Genomic DNA, 18,648 nt, shown 5'->3' with positions numbered 1-18,648 from the left:
AAATAGGTTCATCAGTACCGTTTTTCTGGATTCCATATATATGTGTTAAGATCTGTCAAATGAATGAATGTGGGGACCTGTGGGGCTTAATGGTGAGACTGTAGTAGCTAAAGAAGAGATGAGGAAAGAGGTTCTTGGAGAACTTCCCTATGAGGAAGACCAATGAAGAAAACGAGGGAAAATTAACTGGGGAAGATGGAGGTTTGGATAGAAAGACAGAGCTCTCAATAGGAAAAGATTTGAATGAGCAAGTTAGCCAATCCTGAAATGCTTGTGCTCAATTCTTAAAAATTTGAATGTGTTCATAGCAGGGTGGCCAGGATGGTGACAAATTTGGCAACCATGTATATGACAAGGGGTTGAGAAATCTGAGTAGTTTATTGAGAAAGAAATATGGCAAGGAAGGGAACAAAGCACATGATATGAAAGGTTATCATGGTAGAGTAGGTATATAGTATATTTAACTTGGAGTAGCTTTGAAGAGACAGGCTTCCCGGGTGGCACTAGTGGCAAAGAATATGTCTGCCAATGCAGGAGGCGCAAGCTCGAGCTCTGGGTCAGGAAGGAGGGCTCTGGAGAAGGGCATGACCACCCACTCCAGTATTCTTGCCTTGAGAATTCCATGGACAGAGGAGCCTGTCGGGGGCTACAGTCCATAGGGTTTCAAGAGTCAAAGAGATAACTAATGATGGTAAATAGCTTCAAAAAGTCAAGTTTCTGGAACAAAATAAGCATTTTAGAAATTTTGTTCAAAAAATAATTAGGTGCTTTGTGTAGCTGTGGACATAAAGTCACCTGAGTATAAGTGAAACCTGAAGATGACCTCTCAGAAATGTCACAAAAGATATTTGCTTTAAAAAGCCTCTGCCAGGGTTGACGTGAAGTCTGAGAAGCCTCAATCCTAGAATCCCCCTGCATTCCTCTGTTGTTCAGCTGTTAAGCTAGCATGTAACACCCAAGGGGTATGTGTGGTAGAGTGTCGGTGCAAGTGGATTCTTAAAACATTGACTTAAAGTTGTGAATGAAACGAAACCTTGACCAAGTTTGTATTCACCTTCTCATGCTATTAGGAACGGAGAGAGGAGCAGAGTTAATACTGGCTCCCTTATGCAGACCTGGAATTCAGCAGGGAAAGCTGGACACTGGTCGTCTATATGAGGCAAAAAAGAGCTCTCAGCATTGTTCTCAAAGCTAGCCTAATCCAAATTTTAGCGAGGGGGAAAAAAGAAAATTCTTCTCAGTTTACATTTGTTTTAGAGGAGAGAGAGACTAGAAAAACCAAAGCCTTGGGTCAGGCTGCCACATGAGGGTACCATAGTCAGTTGGGGAGAATTACACACACTAAGAGCAGTTTTAACTCTAGAAAATAAGGTTTATAGAAAGAATGGTATACAAAATGAGACATGTTAAAACATATAGGCTGCTTTTTGAGCTTTGAAACATTAAAAAAGATAGCATTGAGTGAGGTTACTTGTATCTGTAGAATTTCAGTCTGTAAGCCATAGGTTTCTGAAGTGACCCTGGGTCCTGGCTACTAACTGTTAAAGCTATCAGGTTCAGGATAAAAATGCCTTACAGTAGCTAGTAAAGCTCCTGATATAAGTAAATAAAAAAGGGAAGCCCAACATGACCAAATAATGAAGATGTGCGGCTGTAGTTGATCAGTTGCCCAAGAACGGTAAATTCTGTGGATGTGATAGACATCCTAAGGAAAAGAATACAGAAAATGTCAGCAATATGTTGGACCCACCTTAGCCCAGGAAAAAAGTGTGTAATTTACACTTCCCATGTGCCAGACATTGTTCTAAGTACATCACATATTTAACGCTCTTAAAGCACATAATGCAAACATTACCTATGTTGAGACACTATGATGCAGAGTTGCAGGATGAGATAAACTAGGGAAACTTGTCACTTTGCTATATCATATAAGCAGCACTTCTGGTACATTTATTTAACCAATGAAACCCTCCCTGGATGCTTCTCATGGGGCTGGCAGTTCATGAAACACTAGGTTGGAGACATTAATATATGTGAAAGGTGTTTGAATAACATAATATTCTGTTAAAAATTAAATTATTAAATATCAGAATTACTAAGTTCTTATTCTGCATCAAGTATATTTTATAATATTTCAGACAATCACTCATGTAGGTTATTGGGGAAACTTTCATTGGCTAGAAGTACCCTCTCTCAGGAAGACCATGCATTTCACTGTAGGAAAGTTATAAGCCATTGAATACACTTTGTTGTATTAAGGTAATGTTTCTCTTCTAATTCCCTATCCACTGACTACCTGTCTACCCTAATAGTGCACAGTCTTCTGATAACTCCAACAAAAAAAGAAAAAGATGGAAAAATTTGGAGAAAAATTTAAAATTAGTACTGTGAGATTATAGTGAGTTGAAGGGTGGCTCACCCCCACCCATCCCTCATCCCTCCACTGCCCTCAACCCTTGCAAAAGTTATGTCCACCTAAAACCTGTGAATGTGATCTTATTTGGAAAATAAGATATAATTTTTCAGATATAAATTAAGGATCTCAAGATGAAATCATCCTGTGTTAGGACGAGCTGTAAATGAAATAACTTTCTTTATAAAAGAAGAGAAAAGGAGATGACACACAGAGGAAAAGGTGATGTGAAGACAAGGCAGAGATTGGGAGTGCTGTCTATAAACCAAGGGACACCAAGGACTGCCAGCAGCCATCCAGAAACTAGAAGGGAGGCATGCAGTGAATTGTCCCTCAGAGACTCCGGCAGGAACCACCCTGCCAACATTTTGATTTCAGACTTATGGCCTCCAAAACAGTAAGAGTAAAGTTCTGTCAATATTAGTCCCCTCAATTTATGATAATTTTTATGGCAGTTCAAGAGGCTATTTTATGAGATTAAAACAGATATTTAAATTACCAGCATAAAATTAGATTAAATCAAAGTCACATCCCAAATGACCAAGGAAAAAGAAGATGAAAGACTGAGGATAAAATTAGGAGATCAGAATATGAGTGGATAAATATGGGTATGTTGAACTACAAGGGCAAGAAGTTAAAAACTCAGTGGATATTTGAGGAGTTTGTATAAAGGAGATAAATATTATCCACTATTAACACTGTGACCAAACTAATAAATAGGCTAAGATATTATCAGGATATTTAAAGAATTATCAGGAATAAGCAAGTTATGTTACAGTGAGTTAAATATGAATGATACAAATTCTCCAAGTTTCTAAAACACTGGCTAAAATGAAGTTTAAGCCCCTTGTCAGATGGCTAATAGAATCACAGAGCTACCCGTGTGAAAGGAAAGCAGCCGCACTAGGAAGAAGCAGGCTTGGCTCTGGCTTTTACTTTTTCCTGCAAGGTCACTTGTACGGTCCCAAAGACCCAGGAAGCCTTTGTCAATTTTTGAAGAATTGCTATAACATTTGTCATAGCTTCAAAACGATCAAGCTGTTCTATATTTGTTTTCAAACCCACTCATCTTTCCCTGTTTTTTCAAATAACATAGTGCTTTAATACCTGCTATGTTTCCCAAAGACCTTAGGCTCTGACTTCACTCACTTAGCCCTTGCTAAACATGTGTTTTATGAGAGGCGCTGTGCAAAGTGCAATTTGAGAATAAGAAGCACAGGAACCTGGTTTCCAAGGCTTTAGGGAGTAATACACTTGAAGAAATTGCTAAACCTATATAAAAACAATACTATTAATATATATTCTATGGAAACTGTGAGATGAAGTATGAATGATTCATAACTCTTATCTTCAACCCCAACCACTCTTCTTAGTATCAGCTGCCTACTGAACCACTGAGTATGCACAGATACTAAAAATTTGTACAAAATGAATATATTACCTTCTCCTTTGTATGTGTTGTATCCCTTTTGTTTCTTGATCAGGCCATCGTTTCACCATTTGGGTCATCGAAGGCAGATACTTGTATATCACACATGTCCTATTTCTACCTCAATTCCTTTATCCAGTCAATTCAGTCTCCAGATTATATCTAAATCAGCCCACTGTCTTACTCTACTGTCTTTGTTCAACTTTTGTCCAGACCTCCATCATCCCTCCCCTGGACATCTGTGGAATTTTCCTCACACCTTTCTCTGTCCATGCCTCTCTCCAAGCCATTCTCACAGAGTAGGCAGTGATCTTTCAAAACATGTAAATCAGTTCATATCATTTTCTGCTTATAATGCTCCACTACATTTCCACTGTATATATGAGAATCCACTCACTATCTTCTAAACATTTGGCCCCCTTCTAATTCTTTAAATTGGAGAAGGCAATGGCACCCCACTCCAGCACTCTTGCCTGGAAAATCCCATGGACAGAGGAGCCTGGTAGGCTGCAGTCCATGGGGTCGCAAAGAGTCGGACACGACTGAGCGACTTCACTTTCACTTTTCACTTTCATGCACTGGAGAAGGAAATGGCAACCCACTCCAGTGTTCTTACCTGGAGAATCCCAGGGACCGGGGAGCCTGGTAGGCTGCCCTCTATGGGATCGCACAGGGTCAGACATGACTGAAGCGACTTAGCAGCAGCAGCAATTCTTTAAATGTGTCAATGTAATGTCCTTCACACAAACTGCTTCTTCACTCTGGTGTTTCCCTGCCCTTCAGTAACCCTCATCCTGCCAACTGTCTGTAGATCTTGTAAATGTCACCTAGATGCCACTTCTTCAAAATGTCCTTCCTTGACCTTCCAGGTTAAACAGGTCCTCTTGCTGTACCCGTTCACCTGTGCAGCTGCTTCACAAGACTTAGGAGAATTTGGTGGCTCAGATGGTGAAGGATCTGCCTGCAATGCAGGGAGACTGGGGTTTGATCCCTTGGTAGGGAAGATCCCCTGGAGAAGAGAATGGCAACTCACTCCAGTATTCTTGCAGGGAGAATTCCATGGGGCCTGGCAGGCTACAGTTCTTGACGTTGCAAAGAGTAAGACACAGCTGAGCCACTAACACACACATGAAGTTATTTGTTTTATGTTTGTTCGGTGGCACTAATGGTGAAGAACCCATTTGCCAATGCAGGAGACTTAAAGAGACACAGGTTCAATCCCTAGGTTAGGAAGATCCCCTGGAGGGAGGGCATGGCAACCCACTCCAGTATTGTTGCCTGGAAAATCCCAAGGACAGAGGAGCCTGGCAGGGTGTCCATAGTGTTGCACAGAGTCAGACACAACTGAAGCGACTTAGCAGCAATGCTGTCTATCTTATTCACTCTTATATTTAGCATCCAGAGCAGAACTTGGAACATAGTGTTGAATAAATATTTGTTGACTAAAAGAACAAACGAACGAATGAATAAGTAAATACAATATGGTCACAGGTAAAGAGATGGTTTCAAGTACAATGTACTCAGTACTCTACACATCCTAAAATCAGTGCACCAAGCTCCCCCTGCTCCTGGAGCAAGCGGAAGAGGAGAATGCTGACATTTTCCTCCAATTCTGTTAGTTCTCTTCAGCTAAAGGCACTATCTCTAAATTTTATTACTTCTGAAATAATTCAGATGTAAAAATTGCAGTAATAGTACAAAGAATTCTAATTTTCTTTCACTTAAACTCCTCAAGTGTTAATATTTTACATTTGTTTTATCAAGCTCTTTAGTTTTCCTGAACTATTTTATAATATGTTCCAGACGTAATGCCTTTTATCTCTAAATATTTCACTGCTGTTGTTTAATTGCCAAGTCCTGTCCAACTCTTTTAGCAAGGCTCCTCTGTCCATAGGATTTCCTAGACAAGAATACTGGAGTTGGTTGCCATTTCCTTCTCCAGGGGATCTTCCCAACTCAGGGACCGAATCCATGTCTCTTGAGTCTCCTGCATTGGCAGGCAAATTCTTTACCTGCTGAGTCTCTGGGGAAGACAATTTCAGCGTGTCCTTCCTAAAATCAAAGGGATTTTCTTCTCTTACACATTAACAGTACAATTATCAAAAACAAAAAATGACTAATCTAGAAACATTCAACATGTGTGAATTGTCCCATATGTGTCCTTTATAGTAAAAAAGGAAAATCATTCCAGGTACAAGACTCAACCTGTTGTGTCTAGCTGCCATGTTTCATTAGTCTCCTTCGATCTAAACCAATTTTGCCCTCTTTCTCTTTCATGCCACCGATATTTTTGAAGCTTAGAGGCCAATTATTTTGTAGAATGTCATTGAATTTGGGTTTGTCTGATGTTTCCTCATGATTAGATTCCAATTGTGGATCCTGGAGGGCAGGAATACCACCAAACTGGTGTTGCAGCCTTCTCAAGAGCCATCACATTAGGAGGCACATGATATCAAGTTGTCCCATCATTGGTGATGCTATTTTTGATCACTTTTATGGTTTTCCTACTGTCCCTTTTGTAATTAACAAGTTCTGTGATGAGAAGCTTTGAGATCATGTAAATATAGTGGTAACCAACAATTTTTTTAAACATTAACCAACTCTGTGGCCCAACTAATCTTCCATTTACTTGGGAAAATACCTAAGGTCTATTAATAAGTTATGAAATAGCTAATTGTGCAACTTTCCCAAGTATAATGGTCCATTACCATTCTACCTTACCTCCTTTTTTTCACGTGTGCAAAGAAAGAAACCTAGGAGCTGCTTTTGAAAGAACATAATAAAATGTCTAATCTCATTCCTTATTCATCAGATGAGAAAGCTGGGGCCCAGACCGGCTAACTGACTTGCCTAAGGTCAGACAGCTTACTCAGTAGCAGCCCTGAAAATAATTAAGTGCTCACTGTAGAGCAAGAAAGGCAAAAGTCAACTCAGTATATATGAGCCCTAAGGGTACACCTGCAGCAGTCTAAGGCAGTTTTTCTGTGACCATTTTTGGAAAGTAATGAGATTCTTACAGAGATTCACAGGACAGGGCAGAACATCTTCCATGGGGCCACTGCATGAGGGGTCTCTAGGGAAGTACAAGAGCTCACTGCTGTGCCCGAGTTCTCTTTGTTCTCTTTCTTCCTCTCTCCATCTCTAGCGGAAACACTCAAGTCATTGCAAAGGCAGAAACAATCTCACAGTCCTGGGACAGAGCATTGCCTACTCCTCACCTAGAAATGCTATATGCTCCTTGCTCAATACTCTGGATATCTGTTTAATTCTAAGTAGTATCTTTATATATGTTATTTTGAAATTACATGAGGTAGGCCTGTCATAATCTTACCATATTTTACACATTTGAGAATAGTTTTTAATTTGCCTAAGAACAGTCTAACCTAGGGGCTTCTGAGATGGCGCTAGTGGTAAAGAACCTGGCTGCCAATGTAGGAGAGATAAGGGACATGAGTTTGAGGCCTGGGTCAGGAAGATCCCCTAGAGGAGGGCATGGCAACCCACTCCAGTATTCTTGCCTGAAAAATCCCATGGACAGAGGAGCCTGGCGGGCTATAGTCTATAGGGTTGCAAAGAGTCAGATATAACTGAAGCAACTTAGCAGACATGCTTGCATTCTAACCTAGGCTAATACAGAAGCAAGCAGCCTCTTCTACAATGCCCCGGGTCTTTCTTTTCCAAGGTGACTATGTATTTAAAAGAAAAATAATAATAAGTAGCAGGCGCCGGGAGCTGGAACTCCAATCTTGCCCAGAACACAGGTGGTCCTTGTGGCTTGTCTGCTCTGCTTTCTCCGTTACTCAGAAGGAATGGAGACACCATGCCCTGTCCAAGCCAATGTCCCCCAGTATTTACTACTTCTTCATAAAAGTTATTCTGAGATGATATTTAGCAGTACACCCAAAGCTATGAACCAGAGGTAATGACTCTAAAGTCATCCTACACAAACTTTCTATACAGAGTATGTAGAGTTTCCTCTTTACCACTTCTTGAGAGGCACATGCATAAAAAAAAGAAGCAATGCTTGAATTAAGAGTCAACCTTTAATCAGGACTTGGCATAAAATGAGCAAGGGATATTTTAAAAAATCATAAAAACAAAAGATGTAAGTTGCTATGAGTTAAAACTAGTAATTCAACTACTAGAAATACAGGGAAATGTTTGCTGTGTTAGAAGAGGAGGGACTAGTAGGCCTAGCGGCAGCCACAGTGGACGCGGCAGAATCAGTAGCAGCTCAGCTGACTTCTGCTGTGTGTTTACCATGTTATCAGCACTCTGCTCCACGCTGTAGGCACAGCACCTCCTTTAATCCTCAGAGTGATCTCAGTGTTCTTCTCATTCCATACAAAGTTAGCATCAAGCAAATAAAACACTGGGAGAATATAAATCTAATCCAAGATTATAATCCCACTCTACGGGAACAACTGAATAATCCTGGAGTGTAAGATCTTGGAGACCATTGAGAAATTATTGCTGACTGATGCACCAACTCACGCCCTCACTTCTTTCTGGTCCCTCTGGGAGTGAGATCTTTGCTTCTCTTCCTATATAGAAACAGACTCCTAACCAGACTTGTCAGAGCCTCCTCATTAAAGTATAAGCTCCATAAGGTCAGGGACTTTGTATTCTCGACTACTATTTCCCATACCTAGAACACTGCCTTGTCTGTGGTAGGTAATTATTATATGTTGAAGGAATGAATAACTGAGTAATACATGAACAAAGGCTGGCTATAACAAAGATTAAATTTTAAATGAATGATTCTCTCTTACTTCTCAGTTATAAACCGGTTCTTATAGCATGACTTGCCAGAGTCTCTTAAAAAGACTGGGCTTACAGTGTTTGAATTCATGACTCTAAAAATCTTCCTGTGGCTGGCATGGATGTTCAAAATCATGCTGTTGGATATGCTTTAAAAGAGAAGAAGAGTCTGTATCTCCATCCCTAGTGAGTAAACAAGTTTGAGCATGAAATATTTGGTTAAACAGTAAACAGAAATTTAAACTAGGCAACTTCATTTGCTGTTGAACAATATTCTCTGAGCAACTACACGTGTCAAGCACAGGAAGTGCCAGTGTTTTCCCTGACTGCTAGCCCCCCTCACCTGGACTTTCTAAAACTAAGTGAGTAACTCAAACAGGATTTGCAATGTAGCTGACCTCCTTGGCAACTTTTAGTATCTTCTGCTACTGGGAAGGCAAACTAAAAGAACTGAAAATTATACTGTTCATGTAGGGAAAATGTCATAACCCTGGTAAATTTTTAAGGAATTTTGTAGAAAATGTGTGTGTGTTTTTTTTTCTTTTTGAGGGAAAGTTCCATGTTTGAATTAGCAAAAACTATGGCCTATACGAGTGTCTAAGATAACTGGGTAACAGAGGGACAGAGGGCTAAAAGCATAGAAAGATAAATTTTAATGTGTTTACAGTTTCAACAAAATAGTGTGCTCTGACTACTCTCCTTGGACAAGCCTGTTCGTTTATCACCGATCTCTGTGAAGAGAACAGCTATTAAGTTATTCAAATTAAAAAACAAACCTGCCACTTGATGTGACAGATTACTTACATATTTACATTATGGGAGTGCGATGAAATTTTACGGGTGGTGTTAGTGCCCTGAGCATTATTTTAGGGAAAAAAAGGTAAAATTATATTACCTGATGCAAATTCTTTTCCAAACACTCTAGATATTCTCATTTTGATTAGGCTAAACATTCTGAGGGCGATAAAATCGTATTCCATTTTCTCTAAAACAGTTTTATTAATACTTTTTAAATGCTATTACAATAAGGGAATGAAATCAGTTTATTCACAGCATTTTTTCATCAGAGTGTTCTCTTTATACACTATATCTACTAACAGGAAGATTATATGACAGTAAATGATGAGAAAAGTTTTTGACTTGAACTCACATTCAAATTATAACAGGGAAATATATATAATTATGGCTGATTAGCATTGTTGTATGGCAGAAACCGACCCAACAGCATTAGAGCAATTTTCCTCCAATTAAATTTAAAAATTGTAACATGCTTTTGGTTTGTATTGGAGAAGGCAATGGCACCCCACTTCAGTACTCTTGCCTGGAAAATTCCATGGACGGCGGAGCCTGGTAGGCTGCAGTCCATGGGGTCGCTAATTCTCTGTGATTATGTGTGACACAGTGCTCATTCCAAAAGTGCCTAATGTATATCTTTAAATATTGGAATCAGAGGAAACATGCTTTTAGTTACTTCAGAGTTCCAAAAGTAATCATTGAACTGGAATCGATAAGCAGACTTGGGGTACAAGGTTAGATGAGAGAACCGTGCACTAGTCTTGCTTAAATCCTGTTAATCAAACAGGATTGTGACCATAAACATGTGTCAGTTAAAAAAAAGTTTGGCTAATATAAAAGTCATGGAAAAGTACAAAACTTACATATCAACATACCCTTCATTTCTGATGGATGTGACACAAACATGATTTTTAATTTGGCACAAAGAACTAAATCTAGGCATCTTCATAAACCTATTGGTCCATCTGATTCTACTTTACTCTGGAAAAAAAAATCCTTGTTAAATTCATCAGCGTATAAATTGGTTCTGTTTCAAAATTGGGAATGAAGATGTTTAATGTTATCATGCCTTCAATCCTTAGGTGTCAGCAAATTGTATTCTAAATTACAATACTCACAGCTGATGCCTGCTCTATTACCCCTCTGTCCAGTTGAATGTTCTGGCTCCTTATATGGAAACTGCAGAGTTGTATCCAAGGTTCTGAATCCTTCTTTAAGAGAATGATGCTTGTAATACTCCACAAGTTCCTTTAGGAAAAAAGAATCAAACACACACACTCCTTGACACATAATGATACACAATGAAGGGATAATCAAGTTAATGTTAAATTTTCCATAAGCCCCCTGGTGCCTCAGTGGTAAGGAATCTGCCAGCCAAAGAGGAGATGCAGGTTTGACTCTAGCCTGCCACAGGCTTCCCTGGGTCAGGAAGATCCCTTAGAGAAGGAAATAGCAACCCCTTCCAATATTCTTGCCTGGAAAATCCCACAGACAGAGGAGCCTGGCGGGCTATAGTCCATGGGGTTGCAAAGACTTGGACACGACTTAGTGACTAAACAACATGTTACAATAAGTAAATGCTCTCCCTGCTTCCTGGATGTACAAGACACCCAACTAGTAATTGTCCTTGTTACCCAGGCCATTTATAATGTGAGTTACCCCCCACTGTTACTCAATATCCTGTTAAGTCTTCAGTTGGATGTAGTAAGTAAAAAGAAGCCATAATAAACCACAAACTCAGAACAGAAAATCTTGTTCTTACTTATGAAATACTCTTTGTTTAGGGAGGCAAGAGCTGTTTTATGAATATATAGTAATCGATAGTTTCCTGCATTTTCTTTCAGCATAGGAGGAAAAAAAACTTGATCCTAAATATGCTTGTCCACTGTAAACCAAAGTTTTTAAACCACAGATACTGTTTGCTTGACATTGCTTCTGGCTTATGAGGAAGTGTTTGTGACCTTCTCTTAGCTCTGTATGTCACCTGACTCACAGAAGTCAATAATGTAGTTATTTCCAGTTTTCTCTTATACCTAATTTGCCTTAAATACATCCAAGCCTAATATAATAACCACCCACCGTCTTTCATACTATGATCTCAGAATATTTCTATTGCGATGTCAGTTTCACAGATTTTGCACAAATCTTAATCCCTCTACTTTAAACAGAAAATTAATAATGGTTAATTCATAATGGAAAATGAATATTATCACTAGATGAGTACCGGTTATGTTTCTTAGAAAAACCTGAAATGAAAATAAAAGCAAAATAACTTTTAACCTAATTATTCAGTGCTGCTTCTACAGCACTATTATTTAAAACTGTATAAAAGCAACTCATTTCTTAAAAAAAAAAATCACACTGCCATCAACTCAGTCTTTCCATTCAGTGCTTATGTTCAAAGTCCCCCAAACAAATCAATCAAGTCAAAAATCACCTGAAAGAAGAGAAAGAGAATCATCATTGATCTATTTATTATTTAAGACCAAACTTGGATGAGTTGTGGGATACATGGTGTGGGGTGTTCCAGGGATCACAGAGATTATGAAGATAAGGTTCCTAGGCATACCCACTGTGGAAGGAAAGAGAAGGGTTATGGGGGTTTAGAGGCAAGGAGGAAAGAGAGCTTCCTTTTCTGAGTCCAGAGGGAAGGAAGAGGGATGAGTTCATGAGGGGAGGTAGCTTGCCTTAAATTGAATAAAAGTATAATTCCAAAAGCCAGGAAGGATGAAAGGATTATTTTAAGTAGAGCAGACAGGCTGGGAATAGACAAAGATAACAAAGGCCATCTTCATAAACTAAAAGCAGCATGGTTTGGCTCAAGTACTGGATAAAGCAAATGGAGATTCTTCACCTTTCACATCTGTAAAATGGGGATAATAAACCATTTCACAGACTATAGCAAAGAAGGGATAAAGTACCTAGTACCTGTGAATAATCATGAGAGCCACCATGATCCCATGTGCTACGTAGTTTTATATAGTGTGTGTGTATATGTATGTACATATAGTTTTATAGTATATGTATAGTTTTATATAGTTTCTTACAATCTTCAGACAAGAAACAAGAGATGGGTCTTTTCCCCACTGACACTCAAGGCTCAGTGAGATTAATCAGCTTGGGCAAGGTTGTATAACTGGTGTCTGGCTCCAAAGTTTCTGCTCTCAACTACATTGTACTATTAGCAAATAGTAACCTGGTAAATGTAAATATGCAAAAAGGGAAGCAGAGGGAACGAGCATTTTCTAAGTATCTTCTTGTTTTCTTAGACCTAAGATGATATGCTTTTACACATGCTATAACTTAAAATTTTTTTTTCTTCCATTCTTTCTTCTTTGCTTGGGCCCAGATTATAAGTGTACTTGCTGAAGCAAAGGAGTAGAATCTGATGAACTTAAAAGAAAAAAAGCTAAACTATCAGAAGTTTTCAGTTCAGTTCAGTCACTCAGTCATGTCCAACTCTTTGCAGCTCCATGGACTGCAGCACGCCAGGCTTCCCTATCCATCACCAACTCCCAAAGTTTACTCAAACTCGTGTCCATTGAGTTGGTGATGCCATCCAACCATCTCATCCTCTGTCGTCCCCTTCTCCTCCCACCTTCAATCTTTCTCAGCATCAGGGTCTTTTCAAATGAGTCAGTTCTTCGCATCAGGTGGCCAAATATTGGAGTTTCAGCTTCAGCATCAGTCCTTCCAAAGAATATTCAGGACTGATTTCCTTTAGGATGGACTGGTTGGATCTCCTTGCTGTCCAAGGGACTCTCAGGAGTCCTTTCCAACGCCACAGTTCAAAAACATCAATTCTTCAGCACTCAGCTTTCTTTATAGTCCAACTCTCACATCCATACATGACTACTGGAAAAACCATAACTTTGACTAGATGGACCTTTGTTGGCAAAGGAATGTCTCTGCTTTTTAATATGCTGTCTAGGTTGGTCATAACTTTTCTTCCAAGGAGCAAGCATCTTTTAATTTCATGGCTGCAGTCACCATTTGCAGTGATTTTGGAGGCCCCCAAAATAAAGTCTGTCACTGTTTCCATTGTTTCCCCATCTATTTGCCATGAAGTGATGGGACCAGATGCCATGATCTTAGTTTTCTGAATGAGTTTTAAACCAACTTTTTCACTCTCCACTTTCACTTTCATCAAGAGGCTCTTTAGTTCCTCTTCACTTTCTGCCATAAGGGTGGTGTCATCTGCATATCTGAGGTTATTGATATTTCTCCTGGCAATCTTTATTCCAGCTTGTGTTTCATCCAGCCTGGCATTTTGCATGATGTACTCTGTATTAAGTTAAATGAGCAGGGTGACAATATACAGCTGTGATGTGCTCCTTTCCCTATTTGGAACCAGTCTGTTCCATGTCCAGTTCTAACTTTGCTTTCTGACCTGCATACAGATTTCTCAAGAGGCAGGTCAAGTGGTCTGGTATTCCCATCTCTTTAAGAATTTTTCAGAGAGTTTGTTGTAATCCACATGGTCAAAGGCTTTGGCGTAGTCAATAAAGCAGAAGTAGATGTTTTTCTGGAATTTTCTTGCTTTTTCAGTGATCCAGAGGATATTGGCAATTTGATCTCTGGTTCCTCTGCCTTTTCTAAATCCAGCTTGAACATCTGGAAGTTCATGGTTCACGTAGTGTTGAAGCCTGGCTTAGAGAATTTTGAGCATTACTTTACTAGCATGTGAGATGACTGCAATTGTGCAGTAGTTTGAGCATTCTTTGGTATTGCTTTTCTTTGGCATTGGAATGAAAACTGACCTTTTCCAGTCCTGTGGCCACTGCTGAGTTTTCCAAATTTGCTGGCATATTGAGTGTAGCACTTTCACAGCATTATCTTTTAAGATTTGAAATAGCTCAACTGGAATTCCATCACCTCCACTAGCTTTGTTTGTAGTGATGCTTCCTAAGGCATTAGAAGTTTTTATCCCCAAAATGGCTTCACTGATCAAAATATGGCATTTATATTATGGTGGTTTTAACATGGTTTGCAAAGGCAAGGTCTGGAATTAAATTCTGTTTAGAGACCAATATTATCATTTAAGTTTTTTAAATGCAAAATTTTGTAAGATCTCTGAAAGAATCATATACTTTATCATTTGCATCAGCAACACATTTCTCTTAGTTTTATCATTGAACTGAGTGAATGTGTTCTTTAGAAAAAAAATGTGAAAATAAACCTGAAAGTAATCATAAGCCAGTAACTGAACTTTAATGTAACTGAAGTTGTTGTAAATGTTATAAGTAATTTGTTATGAGTAATATGAATTTTCTGCATGATATATCATGAGTAGCATGAATTAAAGCTTATGAGAAGTTGGCTAGAAAACAGAATTATCATACTGAAAAGGACTTGTTAATCATTTAATACGTACCCACCTCCAGACTGTATGGGAGCAAAAATGACTTTTCCGAGGCCTAGGGCTGTGTGGCTTGGTAAGCTGCAAACACTTCAGTAAGCATCGAAGACATTTTCATTCCATTTTTACCGTCTTATGAGGGTAAATCTTCCTACATGTTTCTAACGAGGTAGAATTAAATAGTGCCACTGTGGATCTCTTCTAATTCATGCCCTTCTGCTTTCTATAGTTTAGTCTAATCCGCCCCCACTTTAGCAGTCATTGACCTTCAGGTACTACAAGTAAATAAGAAGACGCTAAACAAAAGAAATCACTGTGCTTTCCTTATCTCACACTGACACAGTGGTGTCAACAATTCAAGTCTCTCTGAAAAATAATGAGTGAGAGCCAGTTATTCCAATTACCAAGGAAACGGGCAATGGAGATGATTTATAAACAGCATTTGGACAAGGACTGTCTGGCATACATGAAAATTAGAACAAAATTAATGCCTTGTAATCTGGATACAGAAATTCATTTAGAATTTAAATTTAACGACTAGAAAAACAAAGATTTCGATTAACCAAGCCATTGAAACCAGAGGGGATAAAAAAAGGTTAGGTTATAACAACCTGAGGTCAATCTTCTTGAGAAACTGGCTGATTTAAAATGAATTCTGGACTTTGTTTGCATTTTACATCCTTTCCCAATTAAATTTAACCCTAGAGTGTCATTAGATAAATGAATATTACGTAGGTGATATACTGTTACCAGTCAGGATGAGAAGAAACTGAACTATACTTAAGAAATAACTCTATTCCTAGACCAAGATATACTTATAATGGCAACTGGGTTATCTCCCAACAACATAAAAGGCATGATAAAAGGTAACTCCTTAAAGTTGCAGAGGGAAGCCCCTAGCTCCCAGGGAGAAGTGCCTATTAACCCTTTATCTTCTTCCAGGGGGGCTGGTACTCAGATAGGAGCCATTCCTTCCAATCAGGTGTCCAGGTGTGGCATTTCCTAGTTTAGGGTCCAAGTATAGGTCTGTTTGAGGCTTTGGTACAGATAGATTTACTAATTTGAGAATTTTTTCAGAACTGAGTCCTTTTAGAATTCTGCAGAATCAAGTGATTTCACATAGTGAGGATTCAGTATAAATTTGTTCAAGAAATGAACAAAAACAAAGAAGAGGTAGGTCCAGACGAGTTCAGTGGTCTCTTCAGCAATTTTTTACAGTGATTTTCTTCCTGACAAAAGTATTTAAGACTGAGATTTTTTTAGCCTCTTGTTGTCTTTTCACAATCATACCCATTTGCTTTTTTTTTTTTTCAGTTTCATTGTAGTTTCACAATTAATTCTTAATCCCCTCCCTTTAACTATCTTTATTATGTACTTCCTTACAAAAGATCTCCTGATATGGAGGGAAAAAACACATGCATGTGTCTCCAGCAGTGACATTTCTGATGTTTTACACACACCACGTAATAAGCACTGTTAGCTTATGTGAGCTGTTTTACTTCCCTTTCCAGAACATCACTGAAAAAACTTTTACCCCTCTTGGATACAGATTACTTGAAATCTTGATCTTTGTGGCATATATTATAATCACAGCTTTCCATGCACATAGGAACCTGAGGATCTATGTTCACTAATCCAGGTCATGGTGTTATTTACTGACTTTTCACATCTAACCTTAGAGGATGAGGAACTTTCTTGAGCTGAATCCAGGTGACACAAAGTTAAATTGATTGGTTCTTGCCAGTGATTATTCCTTTCATCCTCTTTGCTTATCTCTTGTGATGGGAGTCCCTTTTGTTGCTTTCAAAGTCAGCAAAGCTGGTAGTCAACTTTGGGCCTACAGCATTTTTTTACAGTCTCATACTAACCATGATACCACAGAGCAGCCTCATTACCAAGCACCCTAAGTTCTGCAGGTGAGAGTCAAGCTGGTGTGTCTTTGCAGTGATGTGGAGACCCCCTGTGCATGCTTTTTTTCATGTCTCAGCTAGGGCTGTCACTCATTATTTGTGCATCCACTTGCCAACTCCCTGCTAGGTTTTCCTTTCAGGAAGAAACCTCCTCAGATCTTGTTCTCTCTGTGCACAGCTTGCTTACTCCAGCAGAAGGTAACTCGCTGCAGCAGGGAGGATGCCTGGATCTTGCTTGCCACTTTGACAGGGTTTGCATTTTCCAGGACACATCCTTAGGATGCTGCCCATCCTTAGCTTTTGAACTGGGAATGTGATATTTATGTCAAGACAGGTTTTCTTACTTTTCTTTTGACTCCGTTCAATTCAGTTCAGTCGCTCAGTCATAAGATGCTTGTTTCTTTAAAACGTGATTCCTTCTTTGGAGAAATGTCTATTTAGTTCTTTGGCCCATTTTTTGATTGGGTCGTTTATTTTTCTGGAATTGAGCTGCATAAGTTGCTTGTATAATTTTGAGATTAGTTGTTTGTCAGTTGTTTCATTTGCTATTATTTTCTCCCATTCAGAAGGCTGTCTTTTCACCTTGCGTATATTTTCCTTTGTTGTGCAGAAGCTTTTAATTTTAATTAGATCCCATTTGTTTATTTTTGCTTTTATTTCCAGAATTCTGGGAGGTGGATCATAGAGGATCCTGCTGTGATTTATGTCTGAGAGTGTTTTGCCTATATTCTCCTCTAGGAGTTTTATAGTTTCTGGTCTTACATTTAGATCTTTAATCCATTTTGAGTTTATTTTTGTGTGCGGTGTTAGAAAGTGATCTAGTTTCATTCTTTTACAAGTGGTTGACCAGTTTTCCCAGCACCACTTGTTAAAGAGATTGTCTTTACTCCATTGTATATTCTTGCCTCCTTTGTCAAAGATAAGGTGTCCATATGTGTGTGGATTTATCTCTGGGCTTTCTATTTTGTTCCATTGATCTATATTTCTGTCTTTGTGCCAGTACCATACTGTTTTGATGACTGTGGCTTTGTAGTAGAGCCTGAAGTCAGGCTAACAAACACATGAAAAGATGCTCAACATCACTCATTATCAGAGAAATGCAAATCAAAACCACAATGAGGTACCACTTCACACCAGTCAGAATGGCTGCGATCCAAAAATCTGCAAGTAATAAATGCTGGAGAGGGTGTGGAGAAAAGGGAACCCTCCTACACTGTTGGTGGGAATGCAAACTAGTACAGCCACTATGGAGAACAGTGTGGAGATTCCTTAAAAAATTGCAAATAGAACTACCTTATGACCCAGCAATCCCACTGCTGGGTATACACACCGAGGAAACCAGAATTGAAAGAGACACATGTACCCCAATGTTCATCGCAGCACTGTTTATAATAGCCAGGACATGGAAACAACCTAGATGTCCATCAGCAGATGAATGGATAAGAAAGCTTTGGTACATGTACACAATGGAGTATTACTCAGCCGTTAAAAAGAATTCATTTGAATCAGTTCTGATGAGATGGATGAAACTGGAGCCGATTATACAGAGTGAAGTAAGCCAGAAAGAAAAACACCAATACAGTATACTAACACATATATATGGAATTTAGAAAGATGGCAATGACGACCCTGTATGCAAGACAGGAAAAAAGACACGGCTGTGTATAACGGACTTTTGGACTCAGAGGGAGAGGGAGAGGGCGGGATGATTTGGGAGAATGGCATTCTATCATGTATACTATCATATAAGAATTGAATCGCCAGTCTATGTCTGACACAGGATACAGCATGCTTGGGGCTGGTGCATGGGGATCACCCACAGAGATGTTATGGGGAGGGAGGTGGGAGGGGGTTTCATGTTTGGGAACACATGTAAGAATTAAAGATTTTAAAATTTAAAAAATAAGAAAATAAAAAAAATAAAAAAAAAAAAAAAAAAAAAAAAAAAAAAAAAAACAAAACAAAAAAAAAAAAAAAAAAA

At 38.9% G+C, this 18,648-nt stretch overlaps 1 protein-coding gene across 1 annotated transcript in view; it reads right to left on the bottom strand.

The window, feature by feature from the left end:
• VAV3 (vav guanine nucleotide exchange factor 3) overlaps positions 1-18,648 on the bottom strand; it is a 432,262-nt gene that overhangs the window by 14,309 nt on the left and 399,305 nt on the right. The window contains exon 25 of the mRNA XM_068966607.1: positions 10,517-10,646. Within this exon, the coding sequence (XP_068822708.1) occupies positions 10,517-10,646 (130 nt within the window). The remainder of the gene's footprint in view (positions 1-10,516; positions 10,647-18,648) is intronic.

Source organism: Capricornis sumatraensis, chromosome 2, assembly GCF_032405125.1.
Source record: "Capricornis sumatraensis isolate serow.1 chromosome 2, serow.2, whole genome shotgun sequence".
Taxonomy (NCBI): domain Eukaryota; kingdom Metazoa; phylum Chordata; class Mammalia; order Artiodactyla; family Bovidae; genus Capricornis; species Capricornis sumatraensis.
The sequence above is the reverse complement of the archived record's forward strand: the minus strand, read 5'-3'. Positions and strand labels throughout refer to the sequence as shown.